Source organism: Actinia tenebrosa, unplaced genomic scaffold (assembly GCF_029948245.1).
Source record: "Actinia tenebrosa isolate PJP-AT-01 unplaced genomic scaffold, QUT_ActTen_1.0 PGA_scaffold0__85_contigs__length_37466705, whole genome shotgun sequence".
Lineage (NCBI taxonomy): Eukaryota > Metazoa > Cnidaria > Anthozoa > Actiniaria > Actiniidae > Actinia > Actinia tenebrosa.
This window is the reverse complement of record NW_028292569.1, coordinates 4873409-4896777: the sequence shown is the minus strand read 5'-3', so window position 1 is coordinate 4896777 and position 23369 is coordinate 4873409. Positions and strand designations below refer to the sequence as shown.

Sequence of the window (23369 nt, the reverse complement as noted above, 5' to 3'; positions counted from 1 at the left end):
AAAAAACCTCTGGCCTGATCTAAGTCAGGGCATGGCTAACTCACAGATACAACCCTGAAATAACCTCTGGGCTGATCTAAGTCAGGGCATGACTAATTCACAGATTGAACCCTGAAACAACCTCTGGGCTGATCTAAGTCAGGGCACAGCTAACTCACAGATCAAACCCTGAAATAACCTCTGGGCTGATCTAAGTCAGGGCATGGCTAACTCACAGATTGAACCCTGAAAGAACCTCTGGGCTGATCTAAGTCAGGGCACAGCTAACTCACAGATCAAACCCTGAAACAATCTCTGGGTTGGTCAAACTCAAGGCCCGGTAAATGCAAACGTTAAATTGGAGTTTAGCATTTTGAGTTTGGCAGAGGGAGGAAAACTCAAGAATAGAACCCGGGTAGAAAATCCCTGAAATCAAGGGAGGGACCCAGCAAACTTTACACACAAGATTTCGAGTTCAGAAATGGCACCCGAGACCCAAGAGGTGAGGGCGAGTGCTTTACTTCTACGCCATCCTTGATCCCCTCTTTGATTGTTTAATAATAAATGGTTTGAAATGTTGTTTTTCAGTCAGTGGAGTTCATCCACAGCTCGTTGACATGAAGCAATGCAAACCTTTAACAAAAGAAACGCTTGAACACTTTCCTGAATGGTCAGAAAACCAAGTAAGTCAACAATTCACGAGGGACTTCCTTTTCCTGTACCATCAGTTATTCACTCCTCTTCCTTTCGAAGAAGAGAAATAGCGAGGGACATTTATCATTTCTGTGCGCAGAATACGAATGTATACAAATTTTTAAGAAGACTTTTTGTTTTTTTCCATCATGGAACTTACTCTCGCGGTAGCCTCGCATTCAGGCGTTTCAGGACAAGGTTGAGCGAATTTAAACAAAGATTTTTGTCCCATATGGCACCTTAAAGTCACAATCTCACAGCTATATCGCATTATCTTTTAGATTGAAGAAATGTTTGCACAGTTTAAATCATTTGATGCGAACGGAGATTTTCATCTAGACACACAAGAGGTGAGTATTGGACAGCTATCACAAGGATATATCATAACCAGGTCACTCATACATGCATACCAATAGAACCAAGCGAAGATGGTTGATGGTTATTTGAAAAATATTATTTTTTCCCCTGTGCAAGATGAAATCCTTTTAATCGATCGAGTGCGCAACGTGTGTTTTCTTTTCGCGCGCGTTGATATATTTAGTGACGTAATATAGGATCGATGACGTCACTAAATGTTTTCTTTACGTGACGTCATCATGATAATGGCTAATTTAATTTGCGATGTTGACAATTACTTTCGATTGCAATTCTAGTTTGTGACAAAATAATATGGTTTTAAGCTATTTTAAGTCGTTTAATTTGACATTTTTCTCATTACCTCTAACGTTGTTATTCAAACAATGCGCAACTTCGAGTTACTAGAAAGGTTAGCTTGACAATTGTAATTTTGTGTGATTCTTACTCAGGCCAAACCATGGCCAAACTCTTTTTTCTCATCAGCTGCTTCGAGCAATTCCAGACACGTTAGGAAGAATGGCGACCACTGAAGAAATTAAGGTAATAATAAGCGATTCTTTTTATGATGAGTGTATTTTTATACGAATATCCAATTTGCGCCTCTTTCACTCCTACACATTAATACTACATTCAATATTCTATGCGTATAACTCTTAATAGCCCACTTCCGAGATAGGCTTCGCTTGTCACGCACAAAGGTATCAGTATGAGGCTACGTGCTAAATTGAATTAATTCTTACCACCTGTCACGAATGACTGAGCATTTAGCACGTAGCCTCATACTGAAACCTTTGTGCGTGACAAGCGAAGCATATCTCGGAAGTGGGCTATTCACATGTCGATTGTTATGAAGGGAGGAAAACTGGTGAAACTGGAGAAAAACGGCATTCAAGCAAGGGAGAGAACAAACAAACTCGACTTACATATGCGGTTCAGTTAAGAATCAAACCCGCAACTCCAGACATCAACTACACAGGCAAAAAAGCGCATATCAAATATTTACCATCAAAAGCTCTATGCATTAAGGTTAACAAGTGCGGAGGTCTTTTACAGGGGATTAAGTAACAGAGGGAGAAAACAAACAAACTTAATCGACGTTTCATTTTGTTGTTGATGTTTTTATGCTAACCATAGGAAGCCATGATGGAGGTTGACATAGATTCCTCGGGGACGGTGGATTTCTACGAGTTTCTTTGTGTTGCCAGGTTAATCAGTCAAGGAAAAGGTAGGATCGTGATCTATTCTAACTCACGACCAATGGTAAAGAAGGGTCTAGACTCTGCCTTATTTAGTGATAGGGATAAGTAACACCAAGCCAGATATGAGGCATGTCATGTGACAATACGAGTTACATAATCTTCAATTGGATTGATTAACTCTGTGTGTAGGACCCTAGGTTAGTCTGTGCATTGAGGCACTGTTAGGCTACAGAAAGAACTGTGGGGGATGAAGGAAAGAGAAAAACTTCCCATAAAAAGGTTTCACTGAATGTGATCTCTAGTGGAGCAGCAGTAAGGCGGACACGCGGAGCGCCGGCATTACTAAAAAAAAATACAAAGAAATGTATGGGGTGACGAGGCCCTACAGGGGGTCTTGCGCGGCCGGGTGGCATTGCGAACAGGGCCTTACTGCTGCTATGCCGGGCATGGTAAATGAAGGTTAAGATATTTGTCGGATATACGATGCATGAATGTAAGAAGTTCACCAATGACTTCTGTGTGATTTGTCTAAGACCTAAAGTTATCGTACCTAAGCCAGAACCCTTTTGGTGTTGTGGTAAAAAAATGCAAATAGAAGACGACACGTCAGCACAGTGTTACGAGTGTGGTAAGAATATTCGTAATGCCGTACCAAATGCTACCAAAGAGCAGTATTACGCCAATGGAGGTCGTACGAAGACCCCATATAAGAGAATAAGATACTTCCGAGACTGGATGAGTCATATCCAAGGTTTACATCCGGTATATTTAGACGATGAAGTAAGGCAGAAAATCATAGACCACTTAGAAGAGCCAACCCCACAAAGTCTACGAAAGACATTGAAAAAATTAAAACTAGGGAAATATTACAAAGCTATTCCCTATCTTTTGTCTGAAATTACCGGTAGGCGTATTCCTCATGTCCCAGATATGCAAAGGGCCGAGTGGTTATTCTGTCGGCTGGATAAGGATATTCCTTATTACCCCGACGTAATTTACGAAATATTTTACAAAATAGACCCCAACCACCCCCTGTTAGGATGGATTCCGAGAAGATGAAATGTGCAGTCGAAATCCCCCTACGTTCTTTTCAAAGCAGATGTCTACTGAGCGAGTTTTCTTTGGAGCTCCTCTTTTGCCTCCTGGTAGATCTTTTTGCGAGATTCCTCGGAAAGATCTTTCACGATGGTTTTTTTATTACCCGACTTTAGCTCCCCGTATTTCTTTTCCTCCGCGAGGATCAAAGAAAACTCCGTGTCGTCTATGCGGCGATCCCGCAGAGCCTGAGACACCAAGTCGGCGATGGTGTTAGCCTTTGCTCTTGCTAGGGCTATATGAGTGTCGTGCTTGGATATCTTACCGGACAATTGCTTCATAATGCCTGTCGTAACAGCGGAAACAATGCCGCAGACGGCTCCAACGCTGGCCAAAGGAACGCCAACGACTATTCCAGGCCCGGTAAGCGAAGTAGCAACGCCAGTGCCTGTTAACGCCACGGACATGGAGCCGGAAGTTATCGCGATTTTATGTAGTATGCTTCGGGCTCTGGCGTACTTTTTCCTGACCTCTTCGTAGTGTTTCGCTTGCCCTTCCAAGTAAGCCAGTATTAAGTTCGCTTTATTCAGACGAAAGTTCTCGGCGTTTAATTCGTTGGGAACATCTGGGTACAACTGAGGTGCTGAAGGTATAACATCCATTATATACTAATGTACGACGCTTTTGGGAATAACATAGAGGAGCAGCCACATCACGACAACCGGGATTATGCCAACTGGAGAGCATTTAGGAAGATGTTTCCGCATGCAGACCCTAGTAAGTTTGAAAGAAGACCCGATGGGATTTACTATGAAGGCTCCAGGATGTACAGCAATGCGGACTTGGAGCCAAAGAACCCAAAACCCGAGCATAAAGAAAGGCAGCCTAATTTTCCAGAGAATTTATTACCGGCAACGGAGGATTACCCATTTTACGATAACAAAGGCGGCGCAAATGACTTTGCTAAGATGGTTACCTCCTTAGAAATCCCCGTGGGCCCTACGACTTTCAAAATAAAAGTCAGAGACATCTTTAGAGAAACTGCCATGAAACATACCTCAGGGAAAGAATCCAGAGAATGGTTATCAGGTCCCAACATGCGGTATTGGCCACAGCAGTTAAACTTTGCTGTCTGGGCTGCTACTAAAGGATGTGGTATAGCCTCGGATATGTTCCATATTCCTTTCCTGCGATTTCATGTTGCTTTTACTATTCGTAGGATATTGTTTGAGTTAGGAGCGCCGCTTCCTAGTGACACTATCTTTAAGCCGAAGGATAACAAATATGACAAAGTCGCATGGGAGCGATTAAGGAATGAGTTTAAGCTTACCAACCCTGATTTTCGCAACAAAGAGGGTGCCGCCCATGGTTTAGGAGAGACTTACACCTATGCTTCGTATGTTGGCGCCAGCATAGAAACTCCGGGTATGGGGTATCCTAGCAGATGGGAATTCTCCGACTTAGGGGGTAAAGCGTCAAAAGGTGACTTGATTTACTTCATAGAAAGCAAAGAAAAGTATCCTTGGGCGCCTTTCTTTGCCGCAAAGGGCATTGGACTGAAAAACCTAGCAAGGATTAATCGAAGCATCGAAGCCTTTGTTTACTGCATTCTAGGAGCACAGGTTAGCACTCGCAGCCCCATCGTAGATGCCAGTGGTGCGTCACAGGAAACGCAACAAGTATTCCTTGTCCTCTTCGAAAGCGCTGTTATCGAGAATGAGATTTCTAAGTCAGTTCAAAGATATCAACTTGCGGTGCAGCAATCAAAGGTTAGACTGGATTATGCCTTGAGTCCTGGTTGTTGGTTAATGCCAAGTAATTTGGTCATCAACGCCGATTCCGTCGTGGGTTACAACAACAAACTTCAACGAGCTACTAAGGATATGAAGTTTGGGGTGAATGACGTGAACTCTGACACTCTTAGGAACATTCCCCATTTCGTGGAGAAGCCAAAGAAGGAGCACGTAGAAAAACCATCAAAGAAGGCGCATGTAGAAAAGCCACCAAAGAAACCAGTAAAGAAGGTTACCGAGGAATATGACCATAACTTACTAAAAGCCGGCTTAGCAGCTGCAAGCATTGGTCTGAGCTATTATATATGGCAATGAACAACCCCTACGTAGCTGGAGTAGATTGTGTCTATACGACTTATACAGGCGAGAAAAAATACACCCAGGCGTCTTGGGTTGATGTCACGGGGATGTCCGTGAATTTGAACTACTCGGGAAAGAAGTTAATCCTTTGTAGTATTTGCATTGGCACGAGTAGCCACGCCAACGTGGGCTTTAGGTTCCTGGATGAGAATGGCGTACTGCAGCCTATGAGAAATAAGACAAACAACAGGGAGCCTACGCATTTCTCCGTAGAGCCCAACCCCGGCAGCGCCGAAAATCTATCGGTTTGGACTTTCCACATGGTTGCTGATTGCCATGGGAAGGTAAAGCTGCAAATGAGAGTAGACGACACGGGCGTAGTAACGATAAATAGCATACATGACCAAAGAGATCGACCTTATAATCACGCTACCATTAGCACTCTTACGGTGCTTAGCCTTTAGAAGCAAATTTATTTGCTGAAATATATGAATCCACACGCGAAGGAAGATTGGTTTCTCCATTACCTGGAGGAAAAGGAGTACGTGGGCGACAAGTGGCAAGACGCCGGATTGTGGGTGGAGGTTGGAGGCCTGGGATTGATCATGTGCACTATTTGTATTTCGGCGGGGTACTCATGCAATGCCGGTTTTAGGATCGTTGATGAGAATAACCATCCATTACTGCCTTACAGGGTAAAAAGTAATACCAGACATCCAGTTCATTTTTCGTCGGAGCCCGTTCCTCCGCAAGCGGAAGACATAACGCCGGTAACTTTCCATATGATAGCTAATTGTCAATATGCAAAGCTTCAAGTTCGCCCCAGCGATGGTAACGGCCGCATACGAATAAATGCCGCCCCGACTGTTAACCCTTCGACGGATGCTACTTGGAATCATAAGCCCATTAGCACCATGAGCGTGCTGCCGCTAGTTCCGCATTATCAAGGCGGTGCGAATACTATCTTTACTTATCCCCAGTCGAGGATGCCTCGGATGCCCGACGACGATAAGCCCGACATAATACACAAGGATAAGATCATCCCTTCATCTTCTTCAAAAGTACCACTCCGATAGCAACAACTAATATCCAAATGTTGTTACCCACGAACTTTAACAATTCGCCTCCTGCCTTTAAGGCCAAGGAAACAACAGAACCAAGCAGCCCAGGTAAGCTGGCTGCCATCTTTTTTCCCAACTCTGTTAGGCCATTGCCTAACTTCTTCACACCAGCTCCTGTAGCTTTAAGGGCAGATATGATTACCCCTACGACGCTTGAAACGGCGACTGCAAATGCTAAAGGTACCCCATACTTCAAGAGGGCCCTTTTTATCTTTTCTTTGGTGGTTAGTCCCAATTCCCTTTCCAAGTTCTCCCTTTGCGCTTGTAATTCCGCCAGTCTCTCCTGAAGGGCTTCTACTTCCCGTTGAGCTGCTTCCCTTTCCTCTTCGGGGCGAGTTTGATCTTCGATGACTGTTCGTTGCCGCTCTATTTGCCCCTCCATGTCTTCAATAGCCTGATCTCTTTGCCGAAGTTGCTCCTCTTTAGCGTTGATTTCAGCAACCAACTGCCGCCGTTCCTCTAAAGACCTAGTTATGGTGGTCCGTAAGTCCTTAGCTTCCTCATTATTAATATCTAGGTCTTGCAGGGCAAGCTGGAAAGTCTTTTTAGCGCCATCTTTTTCGCGTAGGGCCTTGTCTCTTTGTCCTCTAAGTTCTAATATGCGTTGATCCTTGTCGTTAAGTTCTCTGCTTTGGGCATCGAGGAGCAGTCGGTTTTGTCGCATGTATTCTGCCTCCCTTTCCTCCATCGCTTCCTTTAGTTCTTCGATTTCCCTTATCGCCTCAAGACCTTTTTGTTGCCGCTGCATTATGGTCTTAACTCTTTCGACGGCTTCGTCAAAATTCTCACTATTTTCTCTCAGTCTTTCGGGTAAGTTGGGTTCTCCTAATGCCTTTCTAAGGGTTGAAGGAATCTTTTTATCTGCGTAGTATTTACCATTTAAGTCCCTGATGACATATGGACGAGCATTAGACCTATTTAACCTTGCTACTATGACTTCCCTACCCCATTCGTTATCCGTGTTAAACATTACTTGGACTTTGTTTGGGTCCCAGTTTGGGAATTCATCCTTGATCCTATCAAAGTCGTCCGGGGTTTCTTCCATGGATTCGTTCATTTGTTCCTGAACCCTACTAAGCCATGCAGCGCTGGGGGCTTCAGGAATGTCGCCGCCTGGACCTACTACGTAATCCATTTGCAAAAATTCTGGAACGGGTTTGTATGGATTTTTTCGTGTGAACATACGATTTAATGTGGCCTTGACCCTCCTCCACCTACTACCAAACTTGTCTCTTAAGGCTGCGTCGTAGATCAGGGGGTCTTCCTTGCCTTTAGTCCATGCGTCGTATTCGTCGTCGTTAATATCTGCTTGACCTTCTTCAGTAAGGGGATCGAAATCTAATCCTTCTCCATCCATTATATATGATAAGCTCAAAGTTAAACCCCAATGTATTGCCTAAGCAGGTTGGTGGGCTGAAAGCAGAGCGCACCTTTCATCGGGTTACCTTTACCCCCAGCACCGCAAGGCCAGGAGAAACGCTGTATGTGGGTGTGCCCCGTCTAACAGACAACTTGGTGTTGGTTCCTGGGACTTTGGCCTTGAGGTTCGATCTAGCGGTACAACCAAGTACTGCGGACAAGCGCTATGCCGTCAATAACGCAGGTAGGAACTTGGTTTCCAAGATGCGCGTAAAGTTCGCAGGGGAATCCTTGTTGGATTTGAATAGGTACGACTTGTATGCCACGTACAAAGATTTGTGGTTGACGGCGTTCGACCGTGCACAGAAAGTAGAGCAGGGAATTGGAAGCGTTATTCTTCGTAAGCTTCGCAGCGACACCAACCCGGCGCCTACGGACTCCAGCGGAGCAACCGCAGTAGCAGACGCGACGAGGGTAAAGACCGCCTATGGTAGCAAGTACGTTATCCCTTTGGACTTTGAGGTGATTACGAATCATGGTGCGTATTATCCCAGACAGCTAAGTGAGTTACAGTTTGAAGTAACCTTGGCGGACACCACGAACGTCATAGGAGGAATGGACACCGCAATTAGCGGGGCTGTCGATCCTTATTCCATCAAGAACTTAGAGCTGCAGTACGAAACCGTGTACAGCGAAGATTTGGCTCGTAATGCGGGTATGGAGTACAGCTCTGGCAAGGCATTCCTTTACGACCACGTAGTGATGTATAAGACATTTAGCTTCTTGGATAAGACGGATGAGGTTATTAACCAAAGTATTAATATCCCCCGAAGAAGTCTCACGGGGTTAATGTTGGTGTTTGCTAAGCCCTACGAGGCCGGTAAGCGCGACTCCGAGGCCTTTCATAACCCCAACATTACCAACGTTGGCGTGAATATCAACGGGGTTCCAAACAAGGTGTACTCGCAGGGAATAAAGCCTGCAGACGTCTACAGGGAGGCAATGCGTAAGTTTGGCGACCAAATTAGCCCCGACGAATTCTTTAAGGATAAGTATGCGTTGTGGATTGATATGCGCACAACGAACGATGAAGACCTACATGGCCAGGGTTTACGGTTGGTAAATACCCAGGATGGTATTACTTTGGAGATCAAGCGCACAAAGAACTCCTCCGCGGGCGACAGCGACAAGATAAACTGCTACGTCTTCGTCGTGTCTGACGCGCAGCTGAGCGTTGAAATGAACCAACTAAAGAGCGTTGCATATTGAAAAAGTTAAAATATTTCTCAAATATACAATGCTTCGCGTATTCGAAAACAACAACACCCAACTGCAATGCATAGTGCAAGGCGACAAACCATACTTCAAAGCGAAAGAAGTGGCGTCTGCGTTGGGTTATGAGCGCCCGAAAGACGCAATTAGAGCACACGTATCCGCGAAATACCAGAAGAGGTTGGATGAGCTAAAGGGGGCTGCAAATCACCGCCCCCTTGCTAACGCACAACCAAATTCCATATTCATCTCCGAACCTGGGTTGTATGAACTGATATTTAGTTCTAAGTTACCCAAAGCTGTGGAGTTCCGTGATTGGGTCTTTGAAGAAGTCCTACCCGCATTGCGTAAGGAAGGTAAGTACGCAGTAGAAAGGCGCTTCGATGGTCCAAATAAGTTGGTATTCAAGATCGAAAATGAGTTCGACTTGCATAAAAAAGTAGTGGATTACATCCGTAAGTTTTACCCCTATATGCTCGTGACCCCTGGTCTGGGCGAATTGCAGGATTCAGATGGTAAACGCATAAAGTGTTGGCAGAAAGGATATCAGCGCGGGCAACCCGACATAATGATCCTGAATGCACACGTACGTTACCGTGGATTCTGCATCGAGCTGAAGACCCCAAAAAGCAACGGGGTACTATCTGAGGATCAACGCCGTCTCTTACAGAGGTACGAAGAAAACGGTCATAAGGTACTAGTCAGCAGCGACTACGATGTCATCTGCAGAGAGATAACGGAGTACGCAGCGCAACTGCGAATTCCCTGTCGGTGGTGTCGCAAGGTCTTTAAGACCCGTGAGACTTTGGCAACGCATTTAAAGATATTCCATAGGTATAATGGATCACAACAAGTTCGCTGAGTTGAAGTTCATCCAGACACACTGGAAGGACTTAGAAATAGGTGAAATCTACGAGGTGAAGAATTACGTAGCCTTTGAAGACGTCAACCGCCTACGCCTGATCTTAAAGAGTAAAAGACGGACGTACAGCCTTTGGGCTCCCGATAGGGTACGATATGCTATCGAAGGCCAGGACGTTACCCACGTTATGAGTCACGGTAAGGAGGGCGGTAAGTGGGTGTTCGACGTAGTTAAATATGAACCGGAAAGTCCGTTACATTCGTAAGGACCTCTGGTTCGGAAGCCTCGGGGCACTCATGTCCTTCTAGGTATACCTCGCCACAGTCTGGGCAGGTGTGCCTTTTTTTACGCGGTAGGGGTTTGGGGGGCGTGATGCAATCTGCTGGTGGTTCGCTCGTAATACAGTCCATATATGGAAAGGGTGATTAGAATGCCTCCTAGGAACGCTGCTGCGTAGGCCAACATATACCTAAGAAGTGATTCTAAAAGGGTGGGTGTATGTTAAGTATTAGGTTAGTCCTTTGTTAAGTCCCAACAAGAAAGGATATTGAAATACGCTAGTGTATGTTAAGTATTAGGTTAGTTCTTTGTTAAGTCTTCTGGGGGACTGGTATTGAAATGCTGTGGTATACGTTAACACCTAGGTTAAGTATTTGTTAAGACAATTGAAGACATGTTCTTCTTCTCTTACGCAACCACAAACATTGCATTCTTGCCTCCAATATTCCCTATTAGTCCAAGGAACTCCTTCAGCACGTTCAAAGTAAGGGAAGGTACGTATTAACATCTTACGGTAATCTATTCGATTCCTTAAGTATTCTTCTTTGTGTGGACAACGACTCATCAGATCCGCACATTGGTAACAATCCACACTTTATAAGTCATATTCCCTGGAAAGGAAATCGTAAATTCCTTTGTGCATCTTCTTGTGTGTTTGTAAGCGTTGGCGGCTACTAAGTACTTTATTACAGAAGCCACACCGTCTGTCCTCATTACAAACTCCTCTCTTTAAATGTTCCTGCATCCCCAAGGGGAATTCTTTATTACAGCCCTTACAAAGAGTGCAGATACGCTTGTTTCTATGTTGCTGCATCTTTTGAACTGTACTGAATTCCCTACCACAATCCCCACAAGATTTACTCAACGTCTTTGTGCAAACCTTATTGTTAACGTGGTATTGTAACCTTTGTTTGGTGCTGAACACCTTCTTACACAACGAGCAGTCCATATATACTAACAATATCTTATCCTCAGTTTAACGTACAATTACTTAACCTAGATGTTAACATACACCACAGTATTTTAACGTTAGTCTCTGATGAGGCTTAACAAAGGACTAACCTATTGCTTAACGTACACTTCCCCTTTTAAGATTGGTCTCTGTTGGGACTTAACAAAGAACTAACCTAATACTTAACACACACCACAGTATTTTAGTATCAGTCCTTGATGAGACTTAACAAAGAACTAACCTAATACTTAACACGCACCAGCACATCTTATCTTCAGACCTCTGATGGACTTAACAAACGACTAACCTAATACTTAAGATTCTTTCCCGGGCAGACGTAACAAAGAACCAACCCAGGCGTTTCTTGGGATTCCCTCCAGGCCCTTAACCTGGGCGTTAACGTCACCCTTAAGAATTCTTCCCGCCTTACGGAGGATATCGCATGAAGTCTTTGACTGACTCTTTAGCCCACGTTGCCATTGTTACCAACGCACCAAACCTCTCTGCACGCTTCAGACCACATATCTCATCGTACAACTCCTGCACGTGCGCCTTTAGCTGGTCTATCTCCTCCCTTTGCCTTTCTATGGTATCTTTCTTATCCTTTGCGTCGGCGATAATCTTCCCTACAGCTTCCACGGGGTCCATCTATATATACATGAACCCGAATCACATACCTTGCAATGCTCTTATAGTAGGTCCCACAGGCTGTGGAAAGACACAATTCATCGTGGAGCAACTATTAGGACCCTTTAGGTGTCGTTTCGACTACATAGTGCTGCTATGCCCGACTTATGTGAACAACCGCACCTGGGCAGGCATAGGAATGAAAGACGACGACTTCTTCGTAGACATCTTAGACCCCAACGAATTATCCAGCCACTTGGTATTCTGGCACCGGCAATTCCCTAAAGACGCACAAACGCTCCTTATATTGGACGACATAGCCTGTGGAGATGACGTAAAAAGACGCACCTCTGAACTCGTTAAACTTGCTTTCAGCGGCAGACACGACAACATCAGCGTTTGGTTGCTCTCCCAGCAGCTCACCAGCGTCTCTAAACCATTCAGGGAAAACATAGGCACCCTTGTAGTCTTCTACACGCCCAGCAAGTCTGACTTGGAAACCATCATAAGCGACTACGGCGGCGAGATATCCAAGGAACGCCTACATGAACACATGCGTTACTTAAAGACCAACCAACATTCTAAGATGATATTCACCTTAAGGTTTCCTTATGACGTTAATGTATATGGACATTGAGCAGCTCTTAGATGAAGTCCCCACACAGCTACATGAAAGTAACCTCAAGGAACAACTTAACATCCTTGTGTCTTCTGGGAAGTGTAAAGAAATGATAGGCAAGGAACTTACCCATGAGCAGGTTAATAAGTTGCCAGAAGAAGAAGTCAAGAAGTTCCATAAGAGGTACGAGGCCGCCCTTGCAAGTAAGACCACGGACGCCGTAGCAGACTCCGCTATCCGACTTGCCACTAAGTTGCTTGGACTTGCGTTGCCCATAGACGACGTGGAGCAACTACAGAAGGACATAAGTGAAGACTACGTCATATCCCAAGAACTTAAGATAACCTGCGGGTGGTTGTCTTTGAAGTGCGGTAAGTTAATGGCAGTCGCCTCTGCGGCACTTCACGTAGCTCAGCATGTCGACTTGAAGGAGGTACTCACATCTTGGAAGGACTTCAAGAAAAACAGAGATATTGAGAAGGTCTTCCAGGCAGCACTTGCTGAGATACCCAACCAAGTCGTTGCCGATTTGTAAGTCGTTATCAAGTACTTACACAAGTCGTTGTCAAGTACTTACTTAAGTCATTGTAGGTACTTACTTAAGTCGTTATCAAGTACTTACTTAAGTCATCCTTAAGTCGTCGTCAAGTACTTACTCAAGTCATTATAGGTACTTACTTAAGTCATCCTTAAGTCGTCACCAAGTCATCCTTAAGTCGTCACCAAGTCATCCTTAAGTCGTCACCAAGTCATCCTTAAGTCGTCACCAAGTCATCCTTAAGTCGTCACCAAGTCATCCTTAAGTCGTTGTCAAGTCCTTCAAGTCCTTAGATATAATATGAGCGACGCCGAGGGACAACCACCCGTAGAAGAAACCAAGATTACCAAGCCCAAATCTGCCGGCAGAGTTGCCGCGGGAAAGAAGCTGGCTGAGATGAATAGGAAGAACAAAGCCAAGAAAGCCGAAAAAGTAGTAGAAGAGGACTCCTTTTGGAACCCCGGTTACGTCATTGGCGCCGTAGGAATCGTCCTAGCAGCCGGCAGTCTTTACTTACAATGGCGAACGACGAAAAAGGCAGAACAACGACAGCCCCCGGTATATCGTGCACCCGCGGAACCCGTCGTCCGAAGGAGCAACATCCCTGAGATGGAATAACCTTCTCCCTTTGTAATATAATGTCGACCGCGCTAATGAAAACTGTTGAAGAAGCAGCTATTATCACTTCCATCGTTGCGGGCATCGGTTGGGTGGGTAAGAAAGTACTCAAAGAAGACCTTACCGACGACCCAAGCAAGAGCTTCTCTAATTTCGCTAAGATGACCGCCGTCGTTGGCGGAGCTATCATGGCAAAAGACTACCTACAAAAAGAAAAGTACCTGCCTAACATATAATGCTTAGCTTAGTCGCAGGTGGAGTTATTGCAGCTTTAGCATTTACAGGGGCTAATTATGGTGGTAGATATCTGGATAAATTAGTCGGCGGCGACAAGAACGCAGAATCTAACGCCGAAAGGAAAAGACACGACTTAGCGCTGGAGAAATATCAGCGAGACGTGGCGGCTTGGAATGAAAAAAGACAAGCTTACAGGGATTGGTTGGACAAGAACTACCAAGACAAAATGCAGGCGGATAAGAACTTCGAAAACACGGACTACGCCTTTAAGCTCTATGCGCAAGCACACCCCGCGGCATTAACGGGGTTAAAAAGGCCTCAGTTCAAGAATTACTACCAGCCTTCTAAGAAACAAAAAGATAGTGAGCTGGTCTTCGTAGGAGTCGCAGGGCTGGCAGGAGGCGTAGCTTTGGCGTATCTGCTCTGAGCTGCGCTCAGATCACTAGAAGGGGACTTGTCCCCTGTAATATATGATCGTCTTTTTGGAAAGCAATAAGAATAACTTTACTACTTATTTGAATCCTCCCATCAAAGCCTGTAAGGTTCGGTTGGTTAGTTGCTCTTTGTACAATTCTTGGTATAATTTGATTAATGGCTTTGTCATCGGAACTTCCGGCACCAAGCCAAAGTTACCAGATTCCCATTACACCCCTATAACACTGGCTAAGGAGCTAGCAAAGCATGGATATACTCTTACCGCAGGATTGCCCCATGAAATGACATTCAAGAAAAATAGTGGGAGTGCCAATCTAAAGGACAGTTCATTGGTAGAACTCCTGGGCCTTACTAGTACCACGATAAATAGCGGCAGTACATATGATGTGAAATGGAAAGTCGCATCCTCTTATGAAGTCTATTGCGATTTGGCCAATAGTTACAACAATGGAGAAAAGTCTTCTCTTATGTCCAAGTTTCTGCCCAAAGGTAATCCATTTGACTCAGAAGAATACACTCCCATTTCTTTGAGCTATGACTTGTCTAATTTGGTAGAAAGCATAAACATCACCATTAAGGTGGACGGAGAGACGGTGGATTTCAACGGACGTAAGATCAATCTTGTCCTATCCTTCGCTTGAATCAAGCGAAGCGCGATTCTATTCATATAATGGGCCGCGTAGAGGACAAACTCAAGAGGATTTACTATGGGCCTGAAGGCTATTGGAAAGGAGCGTCGGCCATCAAGAAACTCGCGACCGCGGCCAGGGTATCAGATGAAACGGCTAAGAACTGGCTAAGAAAACAAACCCTCTGGCAGGTTTATCTTCCCGTGCCCAAGTACATTCCCAGGCCCAGCTTTACCGTAAATGCCCCTAATGAAGTTCATCAGGCGGATTTGCTTTTCTTACCGCACGATAAGGTGAGAAGAAAGACCTATAGATACGCTTTGACCGTAGTTGATATCGCAAGCAGATATAAGGACGCCGAACCCATAACCAGCAAGGATTCTGGGGAAGTCGCAGAAGCCCTAGGTAGGATTTATAAGCGCGTTTTGAAATGGCCCAAGCTGCTGCAAGTGGATGCGGGGACAGAGTTCATGGGCGTGGTTACTAAGACCCTGAAAGACCACGACACTAAGATTAGGAGAGCCGAGGCAGAGTACCACAGGGGTCAGAGCATCGTTGAAAGATTCAATAAGACCCTGGCCGAGCGTCTCTTTGGGTACCAGTATTGGAAAGAGCTGGAAGATCCCTCCAAACGCAACAGGGAATGGACTCAGAGGCTCCCCCAGGTCGTCGCGGCTTTGAACAACGAGGCGGCCAGGGCTACGGGAATAAAACCCAGGGATGCCATAAAAAAGAAACACGTGGAACACAAGTCCTACGTCAGAAGTTCGAGGGCGGTCGGACTGAAGGAAAAAAAGCTACCCCGCGACATAGTGGTCAGATACCTCTATCAGCCGGGGGAACTCGAAGGTGGCAGTAAGAGAGCCACGGATCCCAACTGGTCTTTGGAAACGTATGAGATTTCGAAGTCCGTCACCAAGGAAGGGCAACCCGTGTTGTATTACCTAGATGGCCCAAGTCGTGGATTCGTCAAGGAAGAGCTGCTCATAGTCCCCAAAGACTCAGAGTAGCGCAGCACCACGCGCCCGATTACATTCCAGGCAGGTCAACCTAACGTTGCCCCTACAATGGCCACGCTTGTTGTTGATGCGATCTACAGAGAACTGCTGATCGTCATCCGGGTCAAACCTCCACAACAAAGGTATGTTACACTTAGCACACCTTGCACCTTTCTTGTAGACGTCGTCCACACACAGGTCGAACGTCATATTTTTTTCTCTGTCGTGTCGCTTGTAACGGAGGAGCTTCTTAGCAACGTTCTCCTTAGCTACGTCTTCTGTAGTGTGGTCGTAACGCAACTGCGGCCCCCAACTTCTCTTCAACTGCTTGGCATACTCCACGCGACTCACTGCGGTGTATATCAAATTACTCCAACACAGCCGCTGGTCTATGACCCATAAGGTTTCCTTTATGGTGAGTCCCTGCGCGCTATGGACCGTCATACAATAACCCAACCGCCAATCGGGGTGGGACGTTATTTTTTCCACCTTTCCCATGGGCACCCAGGCTTTGTCGTGGGTTACTGCGTTCCGTAGTTGAATGTCAGTACCAGGTACCCAGACGTCCCTCTTTTGCATGCGAGTGTCGTGGGGCTTGTAAGAAACGGGCACCAAGTGATTAGGAAAGCGTTCTCTGTGTACCTGCAACAAATCCTTTTGTATTCGGGACTGTGCGGCACGTTTACTGCTCAACACCAAATCTTTAGGATGCCATGCGAGTAGGAATTCTTCATACTTCTTCGCCCGCACACGTTTGCGTAACGTCTTACATTGGTCGGCGTCGCTAAGGCCCCGTAGTTCTGTCTTCAACTTACGTATTTGATCCTTACTACGGTAATCCGTGTTGATTTCTTCCACGTGGTCTACTATTCCTTTCAACCACTCGTGGGGCATTTCTCCAGCTATTGGAGGTGGTTGGCAGGGATCGCCGGCGAATATTACCTGACACTTCCCCCTTAGGAACTCTACGAACTCCTTGAGTATCTCTAAGGGCACGGTACAGATTTCGTCCCAAAGTATCACCGACGGTATGTCGTGAATGGCTTCAGGCACCCACTTCTGTCCATTCCAACGGAAGAAGCTGTGATAAGTTTGTGCGTCGTAACCCTGGCTGCATAGTTCCCTTTCCAGGCGATGTGTCGGCGTTAACACCTTTATCTTGGGAAACAACTGCAAAACCCTGGTAGTCTTACCACTACCTCCCGTACCATGTAGGTAAGAAAAGCGCTTGTAAGAAATGGGGTCATCAACCAAAGGCAGAACCTCTCTAGTAGGCGTTACTGAACCCTTCGTGTGTTCACCATGATATTCTACTCGTTCTCTCCACGCCTTGATCTCTTCATCTTTAACGCGCCATTGACCACTTTCAGCCAATTCGTCGTCAGTGTAGAACTCCTGCATCTTTTCTAACACTTCCGGGCGCACGTATAAGGAATCCGTAGCTACACGCGGAACGTCCTCTTTGTCAAACCTCAAAAGCATCGCTAAGAGGTTAATATGCGCGTAGGCAAGCATACTTGCACGCAAATGGTAATATTGCGGCCTGTGATCCTGGTAGTAACACAAAGCATTCCATTTGTATGCCTTTTTCTCTGCTTCTACAAAGTGTTCCCACTTCTCCACAGACACCATGGTTCCATCTTCGTGCGCACGTTGGACTAGGAAGCTTAGTTCGCCGTCATCTGTTATCAAACGGCGCTGCATATGTTTTTCGCCCTCCTTAGCACCCTGTGTGAACTTTCCTATGACCACGCGTGCGGTAGGGTTGTGCTCCGGCAACCATTGTGTGAAGGCGCTGTGGCAAAGTATGGCTTCATGGGCTGTGTACGTCATAAGTCCATTCTCTTCGAAGAACTTTAACAACGGCACCGGCATCCATTCCTTCTCCTGTAAATGCTTACCGTACCACGCGTAGATTATGGGATGTAAGCCCTCTGCTAACTCCCACGAGGTCAACCTTACGAACCCCGTAGCTGGAGCGTCATAGCTGCCATCTAAAGACACACGAAAGAACTGTGAGTCTGGATGTCCATACCGGTCATAATACTTCTTACAATCCCCCAATCCTTTAAAACTTGCGGGGTAACAGTGTTTCATGTCTAAGGAGACGTATTCGTTTTCGTCATACTCCATGTTCCACAGACCTCCATGACCATGCTCTACACAGGCTTTGGATATGTCAGCGAATTCCTTAGGTGTGGACTTCCACCCATTCCTCTTCTTTGCTGCTAAGAAATCCAAACTGCGACTACTAAGGACTTCGTCTGAGAAGTCTTCTCCTAGAGTTTCGCAGGCATCTTGAATGCACCGTTGTTCGACTTCATGGCGGTAAAGAGTACCATCCTGCGTCATAAACTGACTCCCTTCCGCGTCCATCAACCAAACAGAGCTTTCTTTGACCAATTCTACCAACGGCGAAGTCTTGTAGACCTTAATTTCCTTCTTCCTGGGGAACCTAAGTTCTCTCCAAGCATGTCCGTTGTGTTGGTAAATGATTATGGGAGCACCTCTGCCCCCGTATTTGTGCGTACCTGGGTAAATGAACCCGTCAGTGATGTCTTTCACATGTATGCGGCGTTCTAAGGCGGTCTCCAACTTCTTAATGTTGTCTATGGTGGCTCCGGCTTTGTGTGTGTCCTTTTCCCATTTCCTTATGGCTTCTCTTCTCTTTAAAGTTAACTTACCACCCCGCGTGGAATCCTCAAAGAACTCCCTTACTAACTTCGCAACGCAGTTACCTGGATGTCGCATTGGTTTGAGTTTCCTAACGTCTGGCTTCTTAATTTCATATGCACCATAAATAACTACAGTAACTGGGTAAGCAACTTCATAGAACATCATGTCAATACCTACGAGTGCCCCCGGTCGCGTGTGCTCATTTAACACAAACAAGGATTGTTTACCAGACGCCCTAATGGGATTACGACCTTTTTCAATTATCCATTCGCCATCTAGGTACTTTATGAAAGTCAGCTCCAAACGGTAGTTACCTTCAGGCATCAATTCAATAATCTTCTCTGCTCTTTCTTCGCTCATTGTTTCATCTGTATCTCCCTCCATAAAAGTTGTGAAGGCGAAATCGGCGTCTAAGCGGTCCAATACCTTAGTTCTCAGCTTACGAACAGTCTTGTTGCGTATGCTCTTGATTGCATCCATCTATATGTAAGGAATATCTTAACCTTCATTTACCATGCCCGGCATAGCAGCAGTAAGGCCCTGTTCGCAATGCCACCCGGCCACGCAAGACCCCCTGTAGGGCCTCGTCACCCCATACATTTCTTTGTATTTTTTTTTAGTAATGCCGGCGCTCCGCGTGTCCGCCTTACTGCTGCTAGTGGTGTAGCAAGGACTCGGCCATGCATGGGGAGTAATGCATCATTTTCCTACATGCGTGCCTGTTTCATCTTTAGACTTTCTCGCCATATCTATAGGTTTTGGAAAACGTTTTTGTGAGGGAAGGGGTTCTATTTTGCATCTTCTTTACCTTCAGTGTACCAGTCCCTTGACCCACAACCCACAGGAACCCCATGTTGACTGCCTTTAATAAACTCCAGCAGAAATAGACTCTTAAATGTCCTTCATCCTTGCAGGGGAAGCAAAGCTTTTCAAGAAAAAGACATTAAAAGCACTACAAAAACCTACCACGGCTAATGGTAAAGAAGGGTCTAGACTCTGCCTTATTCAGTGATAAGGATAAGTAACGCCAAGCCAGATATGCAGCATGTCATGTGACAATAAGAGTTACATAATCTTATAAGCTGTCTGTTAAAAATATTTATTTATTTATTTTGTAGTTTGTAAGAAACTACATAATTGCAAAAATGAATTAACCAAAAATCTGCTAAGATGTAGGCAAAGAAAACGAAGAGTGCAGAGGAAAAGAAAATGGGTAAAGGGAACAAAATATGACAAGATATAAGGAAAAGAAATAGGATGAGATAGGATTTAGAGTATAAACACTAAAGTCCTGCAATACTTTGTACTATAATTTAGCACTAGTACTAATAAGACATAATTTAACTAGTATTAATTAAGCAGAATTGAACATTATTTAGTACTATTTAGATTGCACACTTTTATTGTTTGTAGAGTGCAAACAATTAATCCGCGAAACACTAATTACTAAATAGTACAAAATAGTGCTAGTTAAACAATAGAAAACAATGGATTTTGCATGAAATTGTGCTATTTAGTATTGTTTGCACTCTACTATGGTTAAATTAGTATATTAAAGGTTAAATTAGTATATTAAAGTAAGTTAAAAGACAAGGTAAAAGGAAGGGAAATGGGATGGGATATCTTTATTTAGTGCTAATGAATTAATCATCTTCAAATCTCATCTTTACTTGAAATCGTCATAAAAAGTAAATATTGTTCAAACATTGTATTTAAAATAAATACAATAATTTTTTCATTAAAATAAAAGCATAAATAAATAAGATGTATATTTAAACCGATTTTAATTCAATTCTTATTTTTTAGTGATTCAGCATCCATTTCTAAAGGGCAAGGGTTTGTAATAATATTATTAAGGAACACCCTGCCCTAATGGATAACAATATGTTTATTATATAAATATTATTTTGCACCCCTACCCCCTGGGTCAGATTTGGCATACACATGGCGGTGCACCCCCTCCCCTAAGAGTTTGATTTTACATCAATAAGACTGTGGTACCAGGCAAAGTAGTACAAATCACTTTAGATCAAGTGTTATACTGGAAAACATGCAGAAGATGATTGAAATAAGGTAAGTAGTTAAAAAAAAAAGAGTAAATATCAACCTAAATTTTATATCTTAGTAAATTGAAGTCACTATTTTTATTAAATCAATAAATATATTATCATTTCACATTATAAGTTGATACAAGCAGTTCAATGGCAGATCAGACTGTTTTCTTTTTAGTCTTTGATTCTCTTGAAGAAATTTTAGTTCTAAAATTCCTTGTATCCTAAAGCTTGAAGTTCACATAGTTCACAAGTTCTTCCAAGTCACTAGTCTTTTACTGAGCTCAACTCATACCACAGGTAGCCTAACATATATTTTGCACTGATTTTTAAATTTTATGATTTATCTTGAACAGGGCTTTCATAATAAGCTGGTGGCTGTCGGAGCTCCAGCAGTTGCTTCAAAGTTAACTGCAGACTACTTTTTCTTTTGTATAAAAAAATTATCATTAATCTATCTGATCACAGCCAGCTAATTCAGACTTAAGATTACTCCAAAACATTCTGAAAGCCCTGTTGAAATCTTAAAATAAATACTGCATTTTCAATTCATTCCAGCAATACAGTAGCTTAGAACTTTGTGACTGAAGTGGAAGTGTTTTCTGTTATCAAAATTAAATTTAAAATATAGAAATCACAGGATTTTCTTTGCAATATATTGTTTTAAATTGTACAATCATTTTAGGATAAATAATATAAAATTCACTTACACCCAAAAAACATCCCACACAAATGAGAACTAATTTTCCCTTAATTGTGACATAATGGTTAGGAACTGTTTTTTTCATGTCCATACTATTCTTCACCATTATTATTTTACACTATTAGTTTTGAATATAAAGTTTCACTGGTAACAATGTTTAGGTCTTGCAGTGTTGAGGTCCTAATGTCATGTAGTTTTCTTTTTCTGTCTGAAAAATAAATGGTTTTTAAAAGATTAGTAAGAAGGGCACTGGAACCATGAGAAAGTAAATGGAAACAATATATTTGATTGACAGTAGTATACTGCCTGATTTTCGTACCACAACCATGTCTTGATTAACATGTAGCAATGAAAACAGTGGTAACACAAGTTCTTACCTGAATAGTGCAATTATTTTATTTGGAAACCTAAAAATATTTTTTACAATTTCTTGTCGTCTTCTCATAACTTGTCTATCAGCACAGACACGTCTGTTAAATTCTACTAGTCGTCTGTACAACCTTGGGAAACCATAATACTAGAAGAAGAACAAACATTTAAATGAAGGTCAGGGATTATTTTTAATGAAATAGAAGATATGATAGTTTTGTGTGCGGTTATAAAGCACGCAGAGATGAAAGAACTGTTACTAAGACAAAGGCATTTTACGACTGTGATGCCACAGGTATCCCAGTAAAAAGCATAACATATAGCATGTTCTCAACACTTTTCAAGTGCTCTGCCAATCCTCAAGTGCTTTATAACTGCACACACACAGCAAGCAAGTTCTTGATTTCTTTTATAAAATACAAATTAGACTAATCATTTCTTCAGGTACTAATCATTTAAAGTGATTTTATTTGGCCCGTGAAAAAAAGTTGCATAATTAGGTAGTAACAGTCAAAGTAAAACAAAAGAAAACAATAGAATTATTGTCTACTACTACTATGTATTACGTTGTCTATTCTTTCACGGGCAAGGTACACTCACTCTTACAAAAAGTGTGTGTGTGTACATGTGTGTTCTCCTGCAGCATGCACCTCATTAAAACAGAACACACAATTCAAAACAGTTATTTCATATGTTAAGTGTATGCCACATCGAGTATGCCTCAGTTATTTCATAATTGCTAATTAATGATTATCAACGTTAAAGTCGAATATACGTGCTGTGTGTAGAGATCAGCATATGTAGAAAGGATTGTGCAGGGAATATCAGCAGTTGGTCTCACGTTTGTATTTACAAACAACATGCTAAAAGAAATAAGGCGGAATTTATTACCCCGGAAACATTATACGATATAGATTGGCGTTAAATTTGTGAATAACACGCTCGTAATGCATACATGCAGAATATATTTAGCTCAATCACAAGCCACAATCAAATACGAAAATACTTGAACTCAACCATTTAACAAGCACAATTTTGCACATACATAAGTCAGATTAAATGTAGAATAAAGTAGTGTGATCAATAGACAACTGGACACGAAGAGATCGAGAAATAATATAAGATCTTACGTAAAAAAGTACAAGTTATTCTCGAAAACACGTGTGACACAAGCTACATCTCTTGCGTCATCTTGGAGTATTTTCGCGATTTTCACCGCAATCGCATCAATAAATCAATACGAATTAAAACTTACTCTTCCTACAGCATAAACTGTGGCTTTCTTTCCTAACGAAATAGCGATTATTGCCATAATTTTTTCCATTTTGTAGCTGAATCACTCATTTTTTACACAAACTTCGTTCAGTTCGGCCGCCATATTGGATTAGTGTCCAGACCTCCTCGGAATGAAATTTGCTAGGAATCTAAGTATATTTTCGACCAATGCGCATCGAGGGAAAAGATTCCCGCGTTTTTCTTTCAACTTACAGTTCATCTAGAAAAGAGGATTTTTCTACTATCTTAAGGGAATTTTACATGATTTTTACAAGTCTACAGTTAGGCAAATTTTATAGATCTTATTGAAATTTAATCAACTCAATGTGTTAGGAACAAATTGGAAGTAATGCTAGCATTTAGTTACTGGCTATAAATCATTAATAGTTAACA

At 43.3% G+C, this 23369-nt stretch overlaps 1 protein-coding gene and 1 long non-coding RNA gene across 4 annotated transcripts in view; one reads left to right on the top strand and one right to left on the bottom strand.

The window, feature by feature from the left end:
• LOC116292103 (uncharacterized) overlaps nucleotides 1–20341 on the top strand; it is a 31812-nt gene extending 11471 nt beyond the window's left edge. Inside the window, exons 19-23 of one of the 3 annotated variants that reach the window (XM_089026687.1) lie at nucleotides 568–662; nucleotides 954–1022; nucleotides 1513–1569; nucleotides 2164–2254; nucleotides 19493–20341. In XM_089026687.1, the coding sequence (XP_088882813.1) occupies nucleotides 568–662; nucleotides 954–1022; nucleotides 1513–1569; nucleotides 2164–2254; nucleotides 19493–19590 (410 nt within the window). In that variant the 3' untranslated portion in view covers nucleotides 19591–20341. Of the gene's footprint in view, nucleotides 1–567; nucleotides 663–953; nucleotides 1023–1512; nucleotides 1570–2163; nucleotides 2507–19492 lie in introns of those variants that run through there. The other 2 variants (XM_031699351.2, XM_031699352.2) reach the window with 2 other exon arrangements.
• A 366-nt stretch (nucleotides 20342–20707) lies between these two features.
• On the bottom strand, nucleotides 20708–23091 carry LOC116294085 (uncharacterized). Its single transcript, XR_016119047.1, has 3 exons — nucleotides 22957–23091; nucleotides 21710–21849; nucleotides 20708–21540 (listed from the first exon to the last, which is right to left on the bottom strand). It is a non-coding gene; the product is annotated as an uncharacterized LOC116294085 (long non-coding RNA).
• Between the last annotated feature and the right edge of the window lie 278 nt (nucleotides 23092–23369).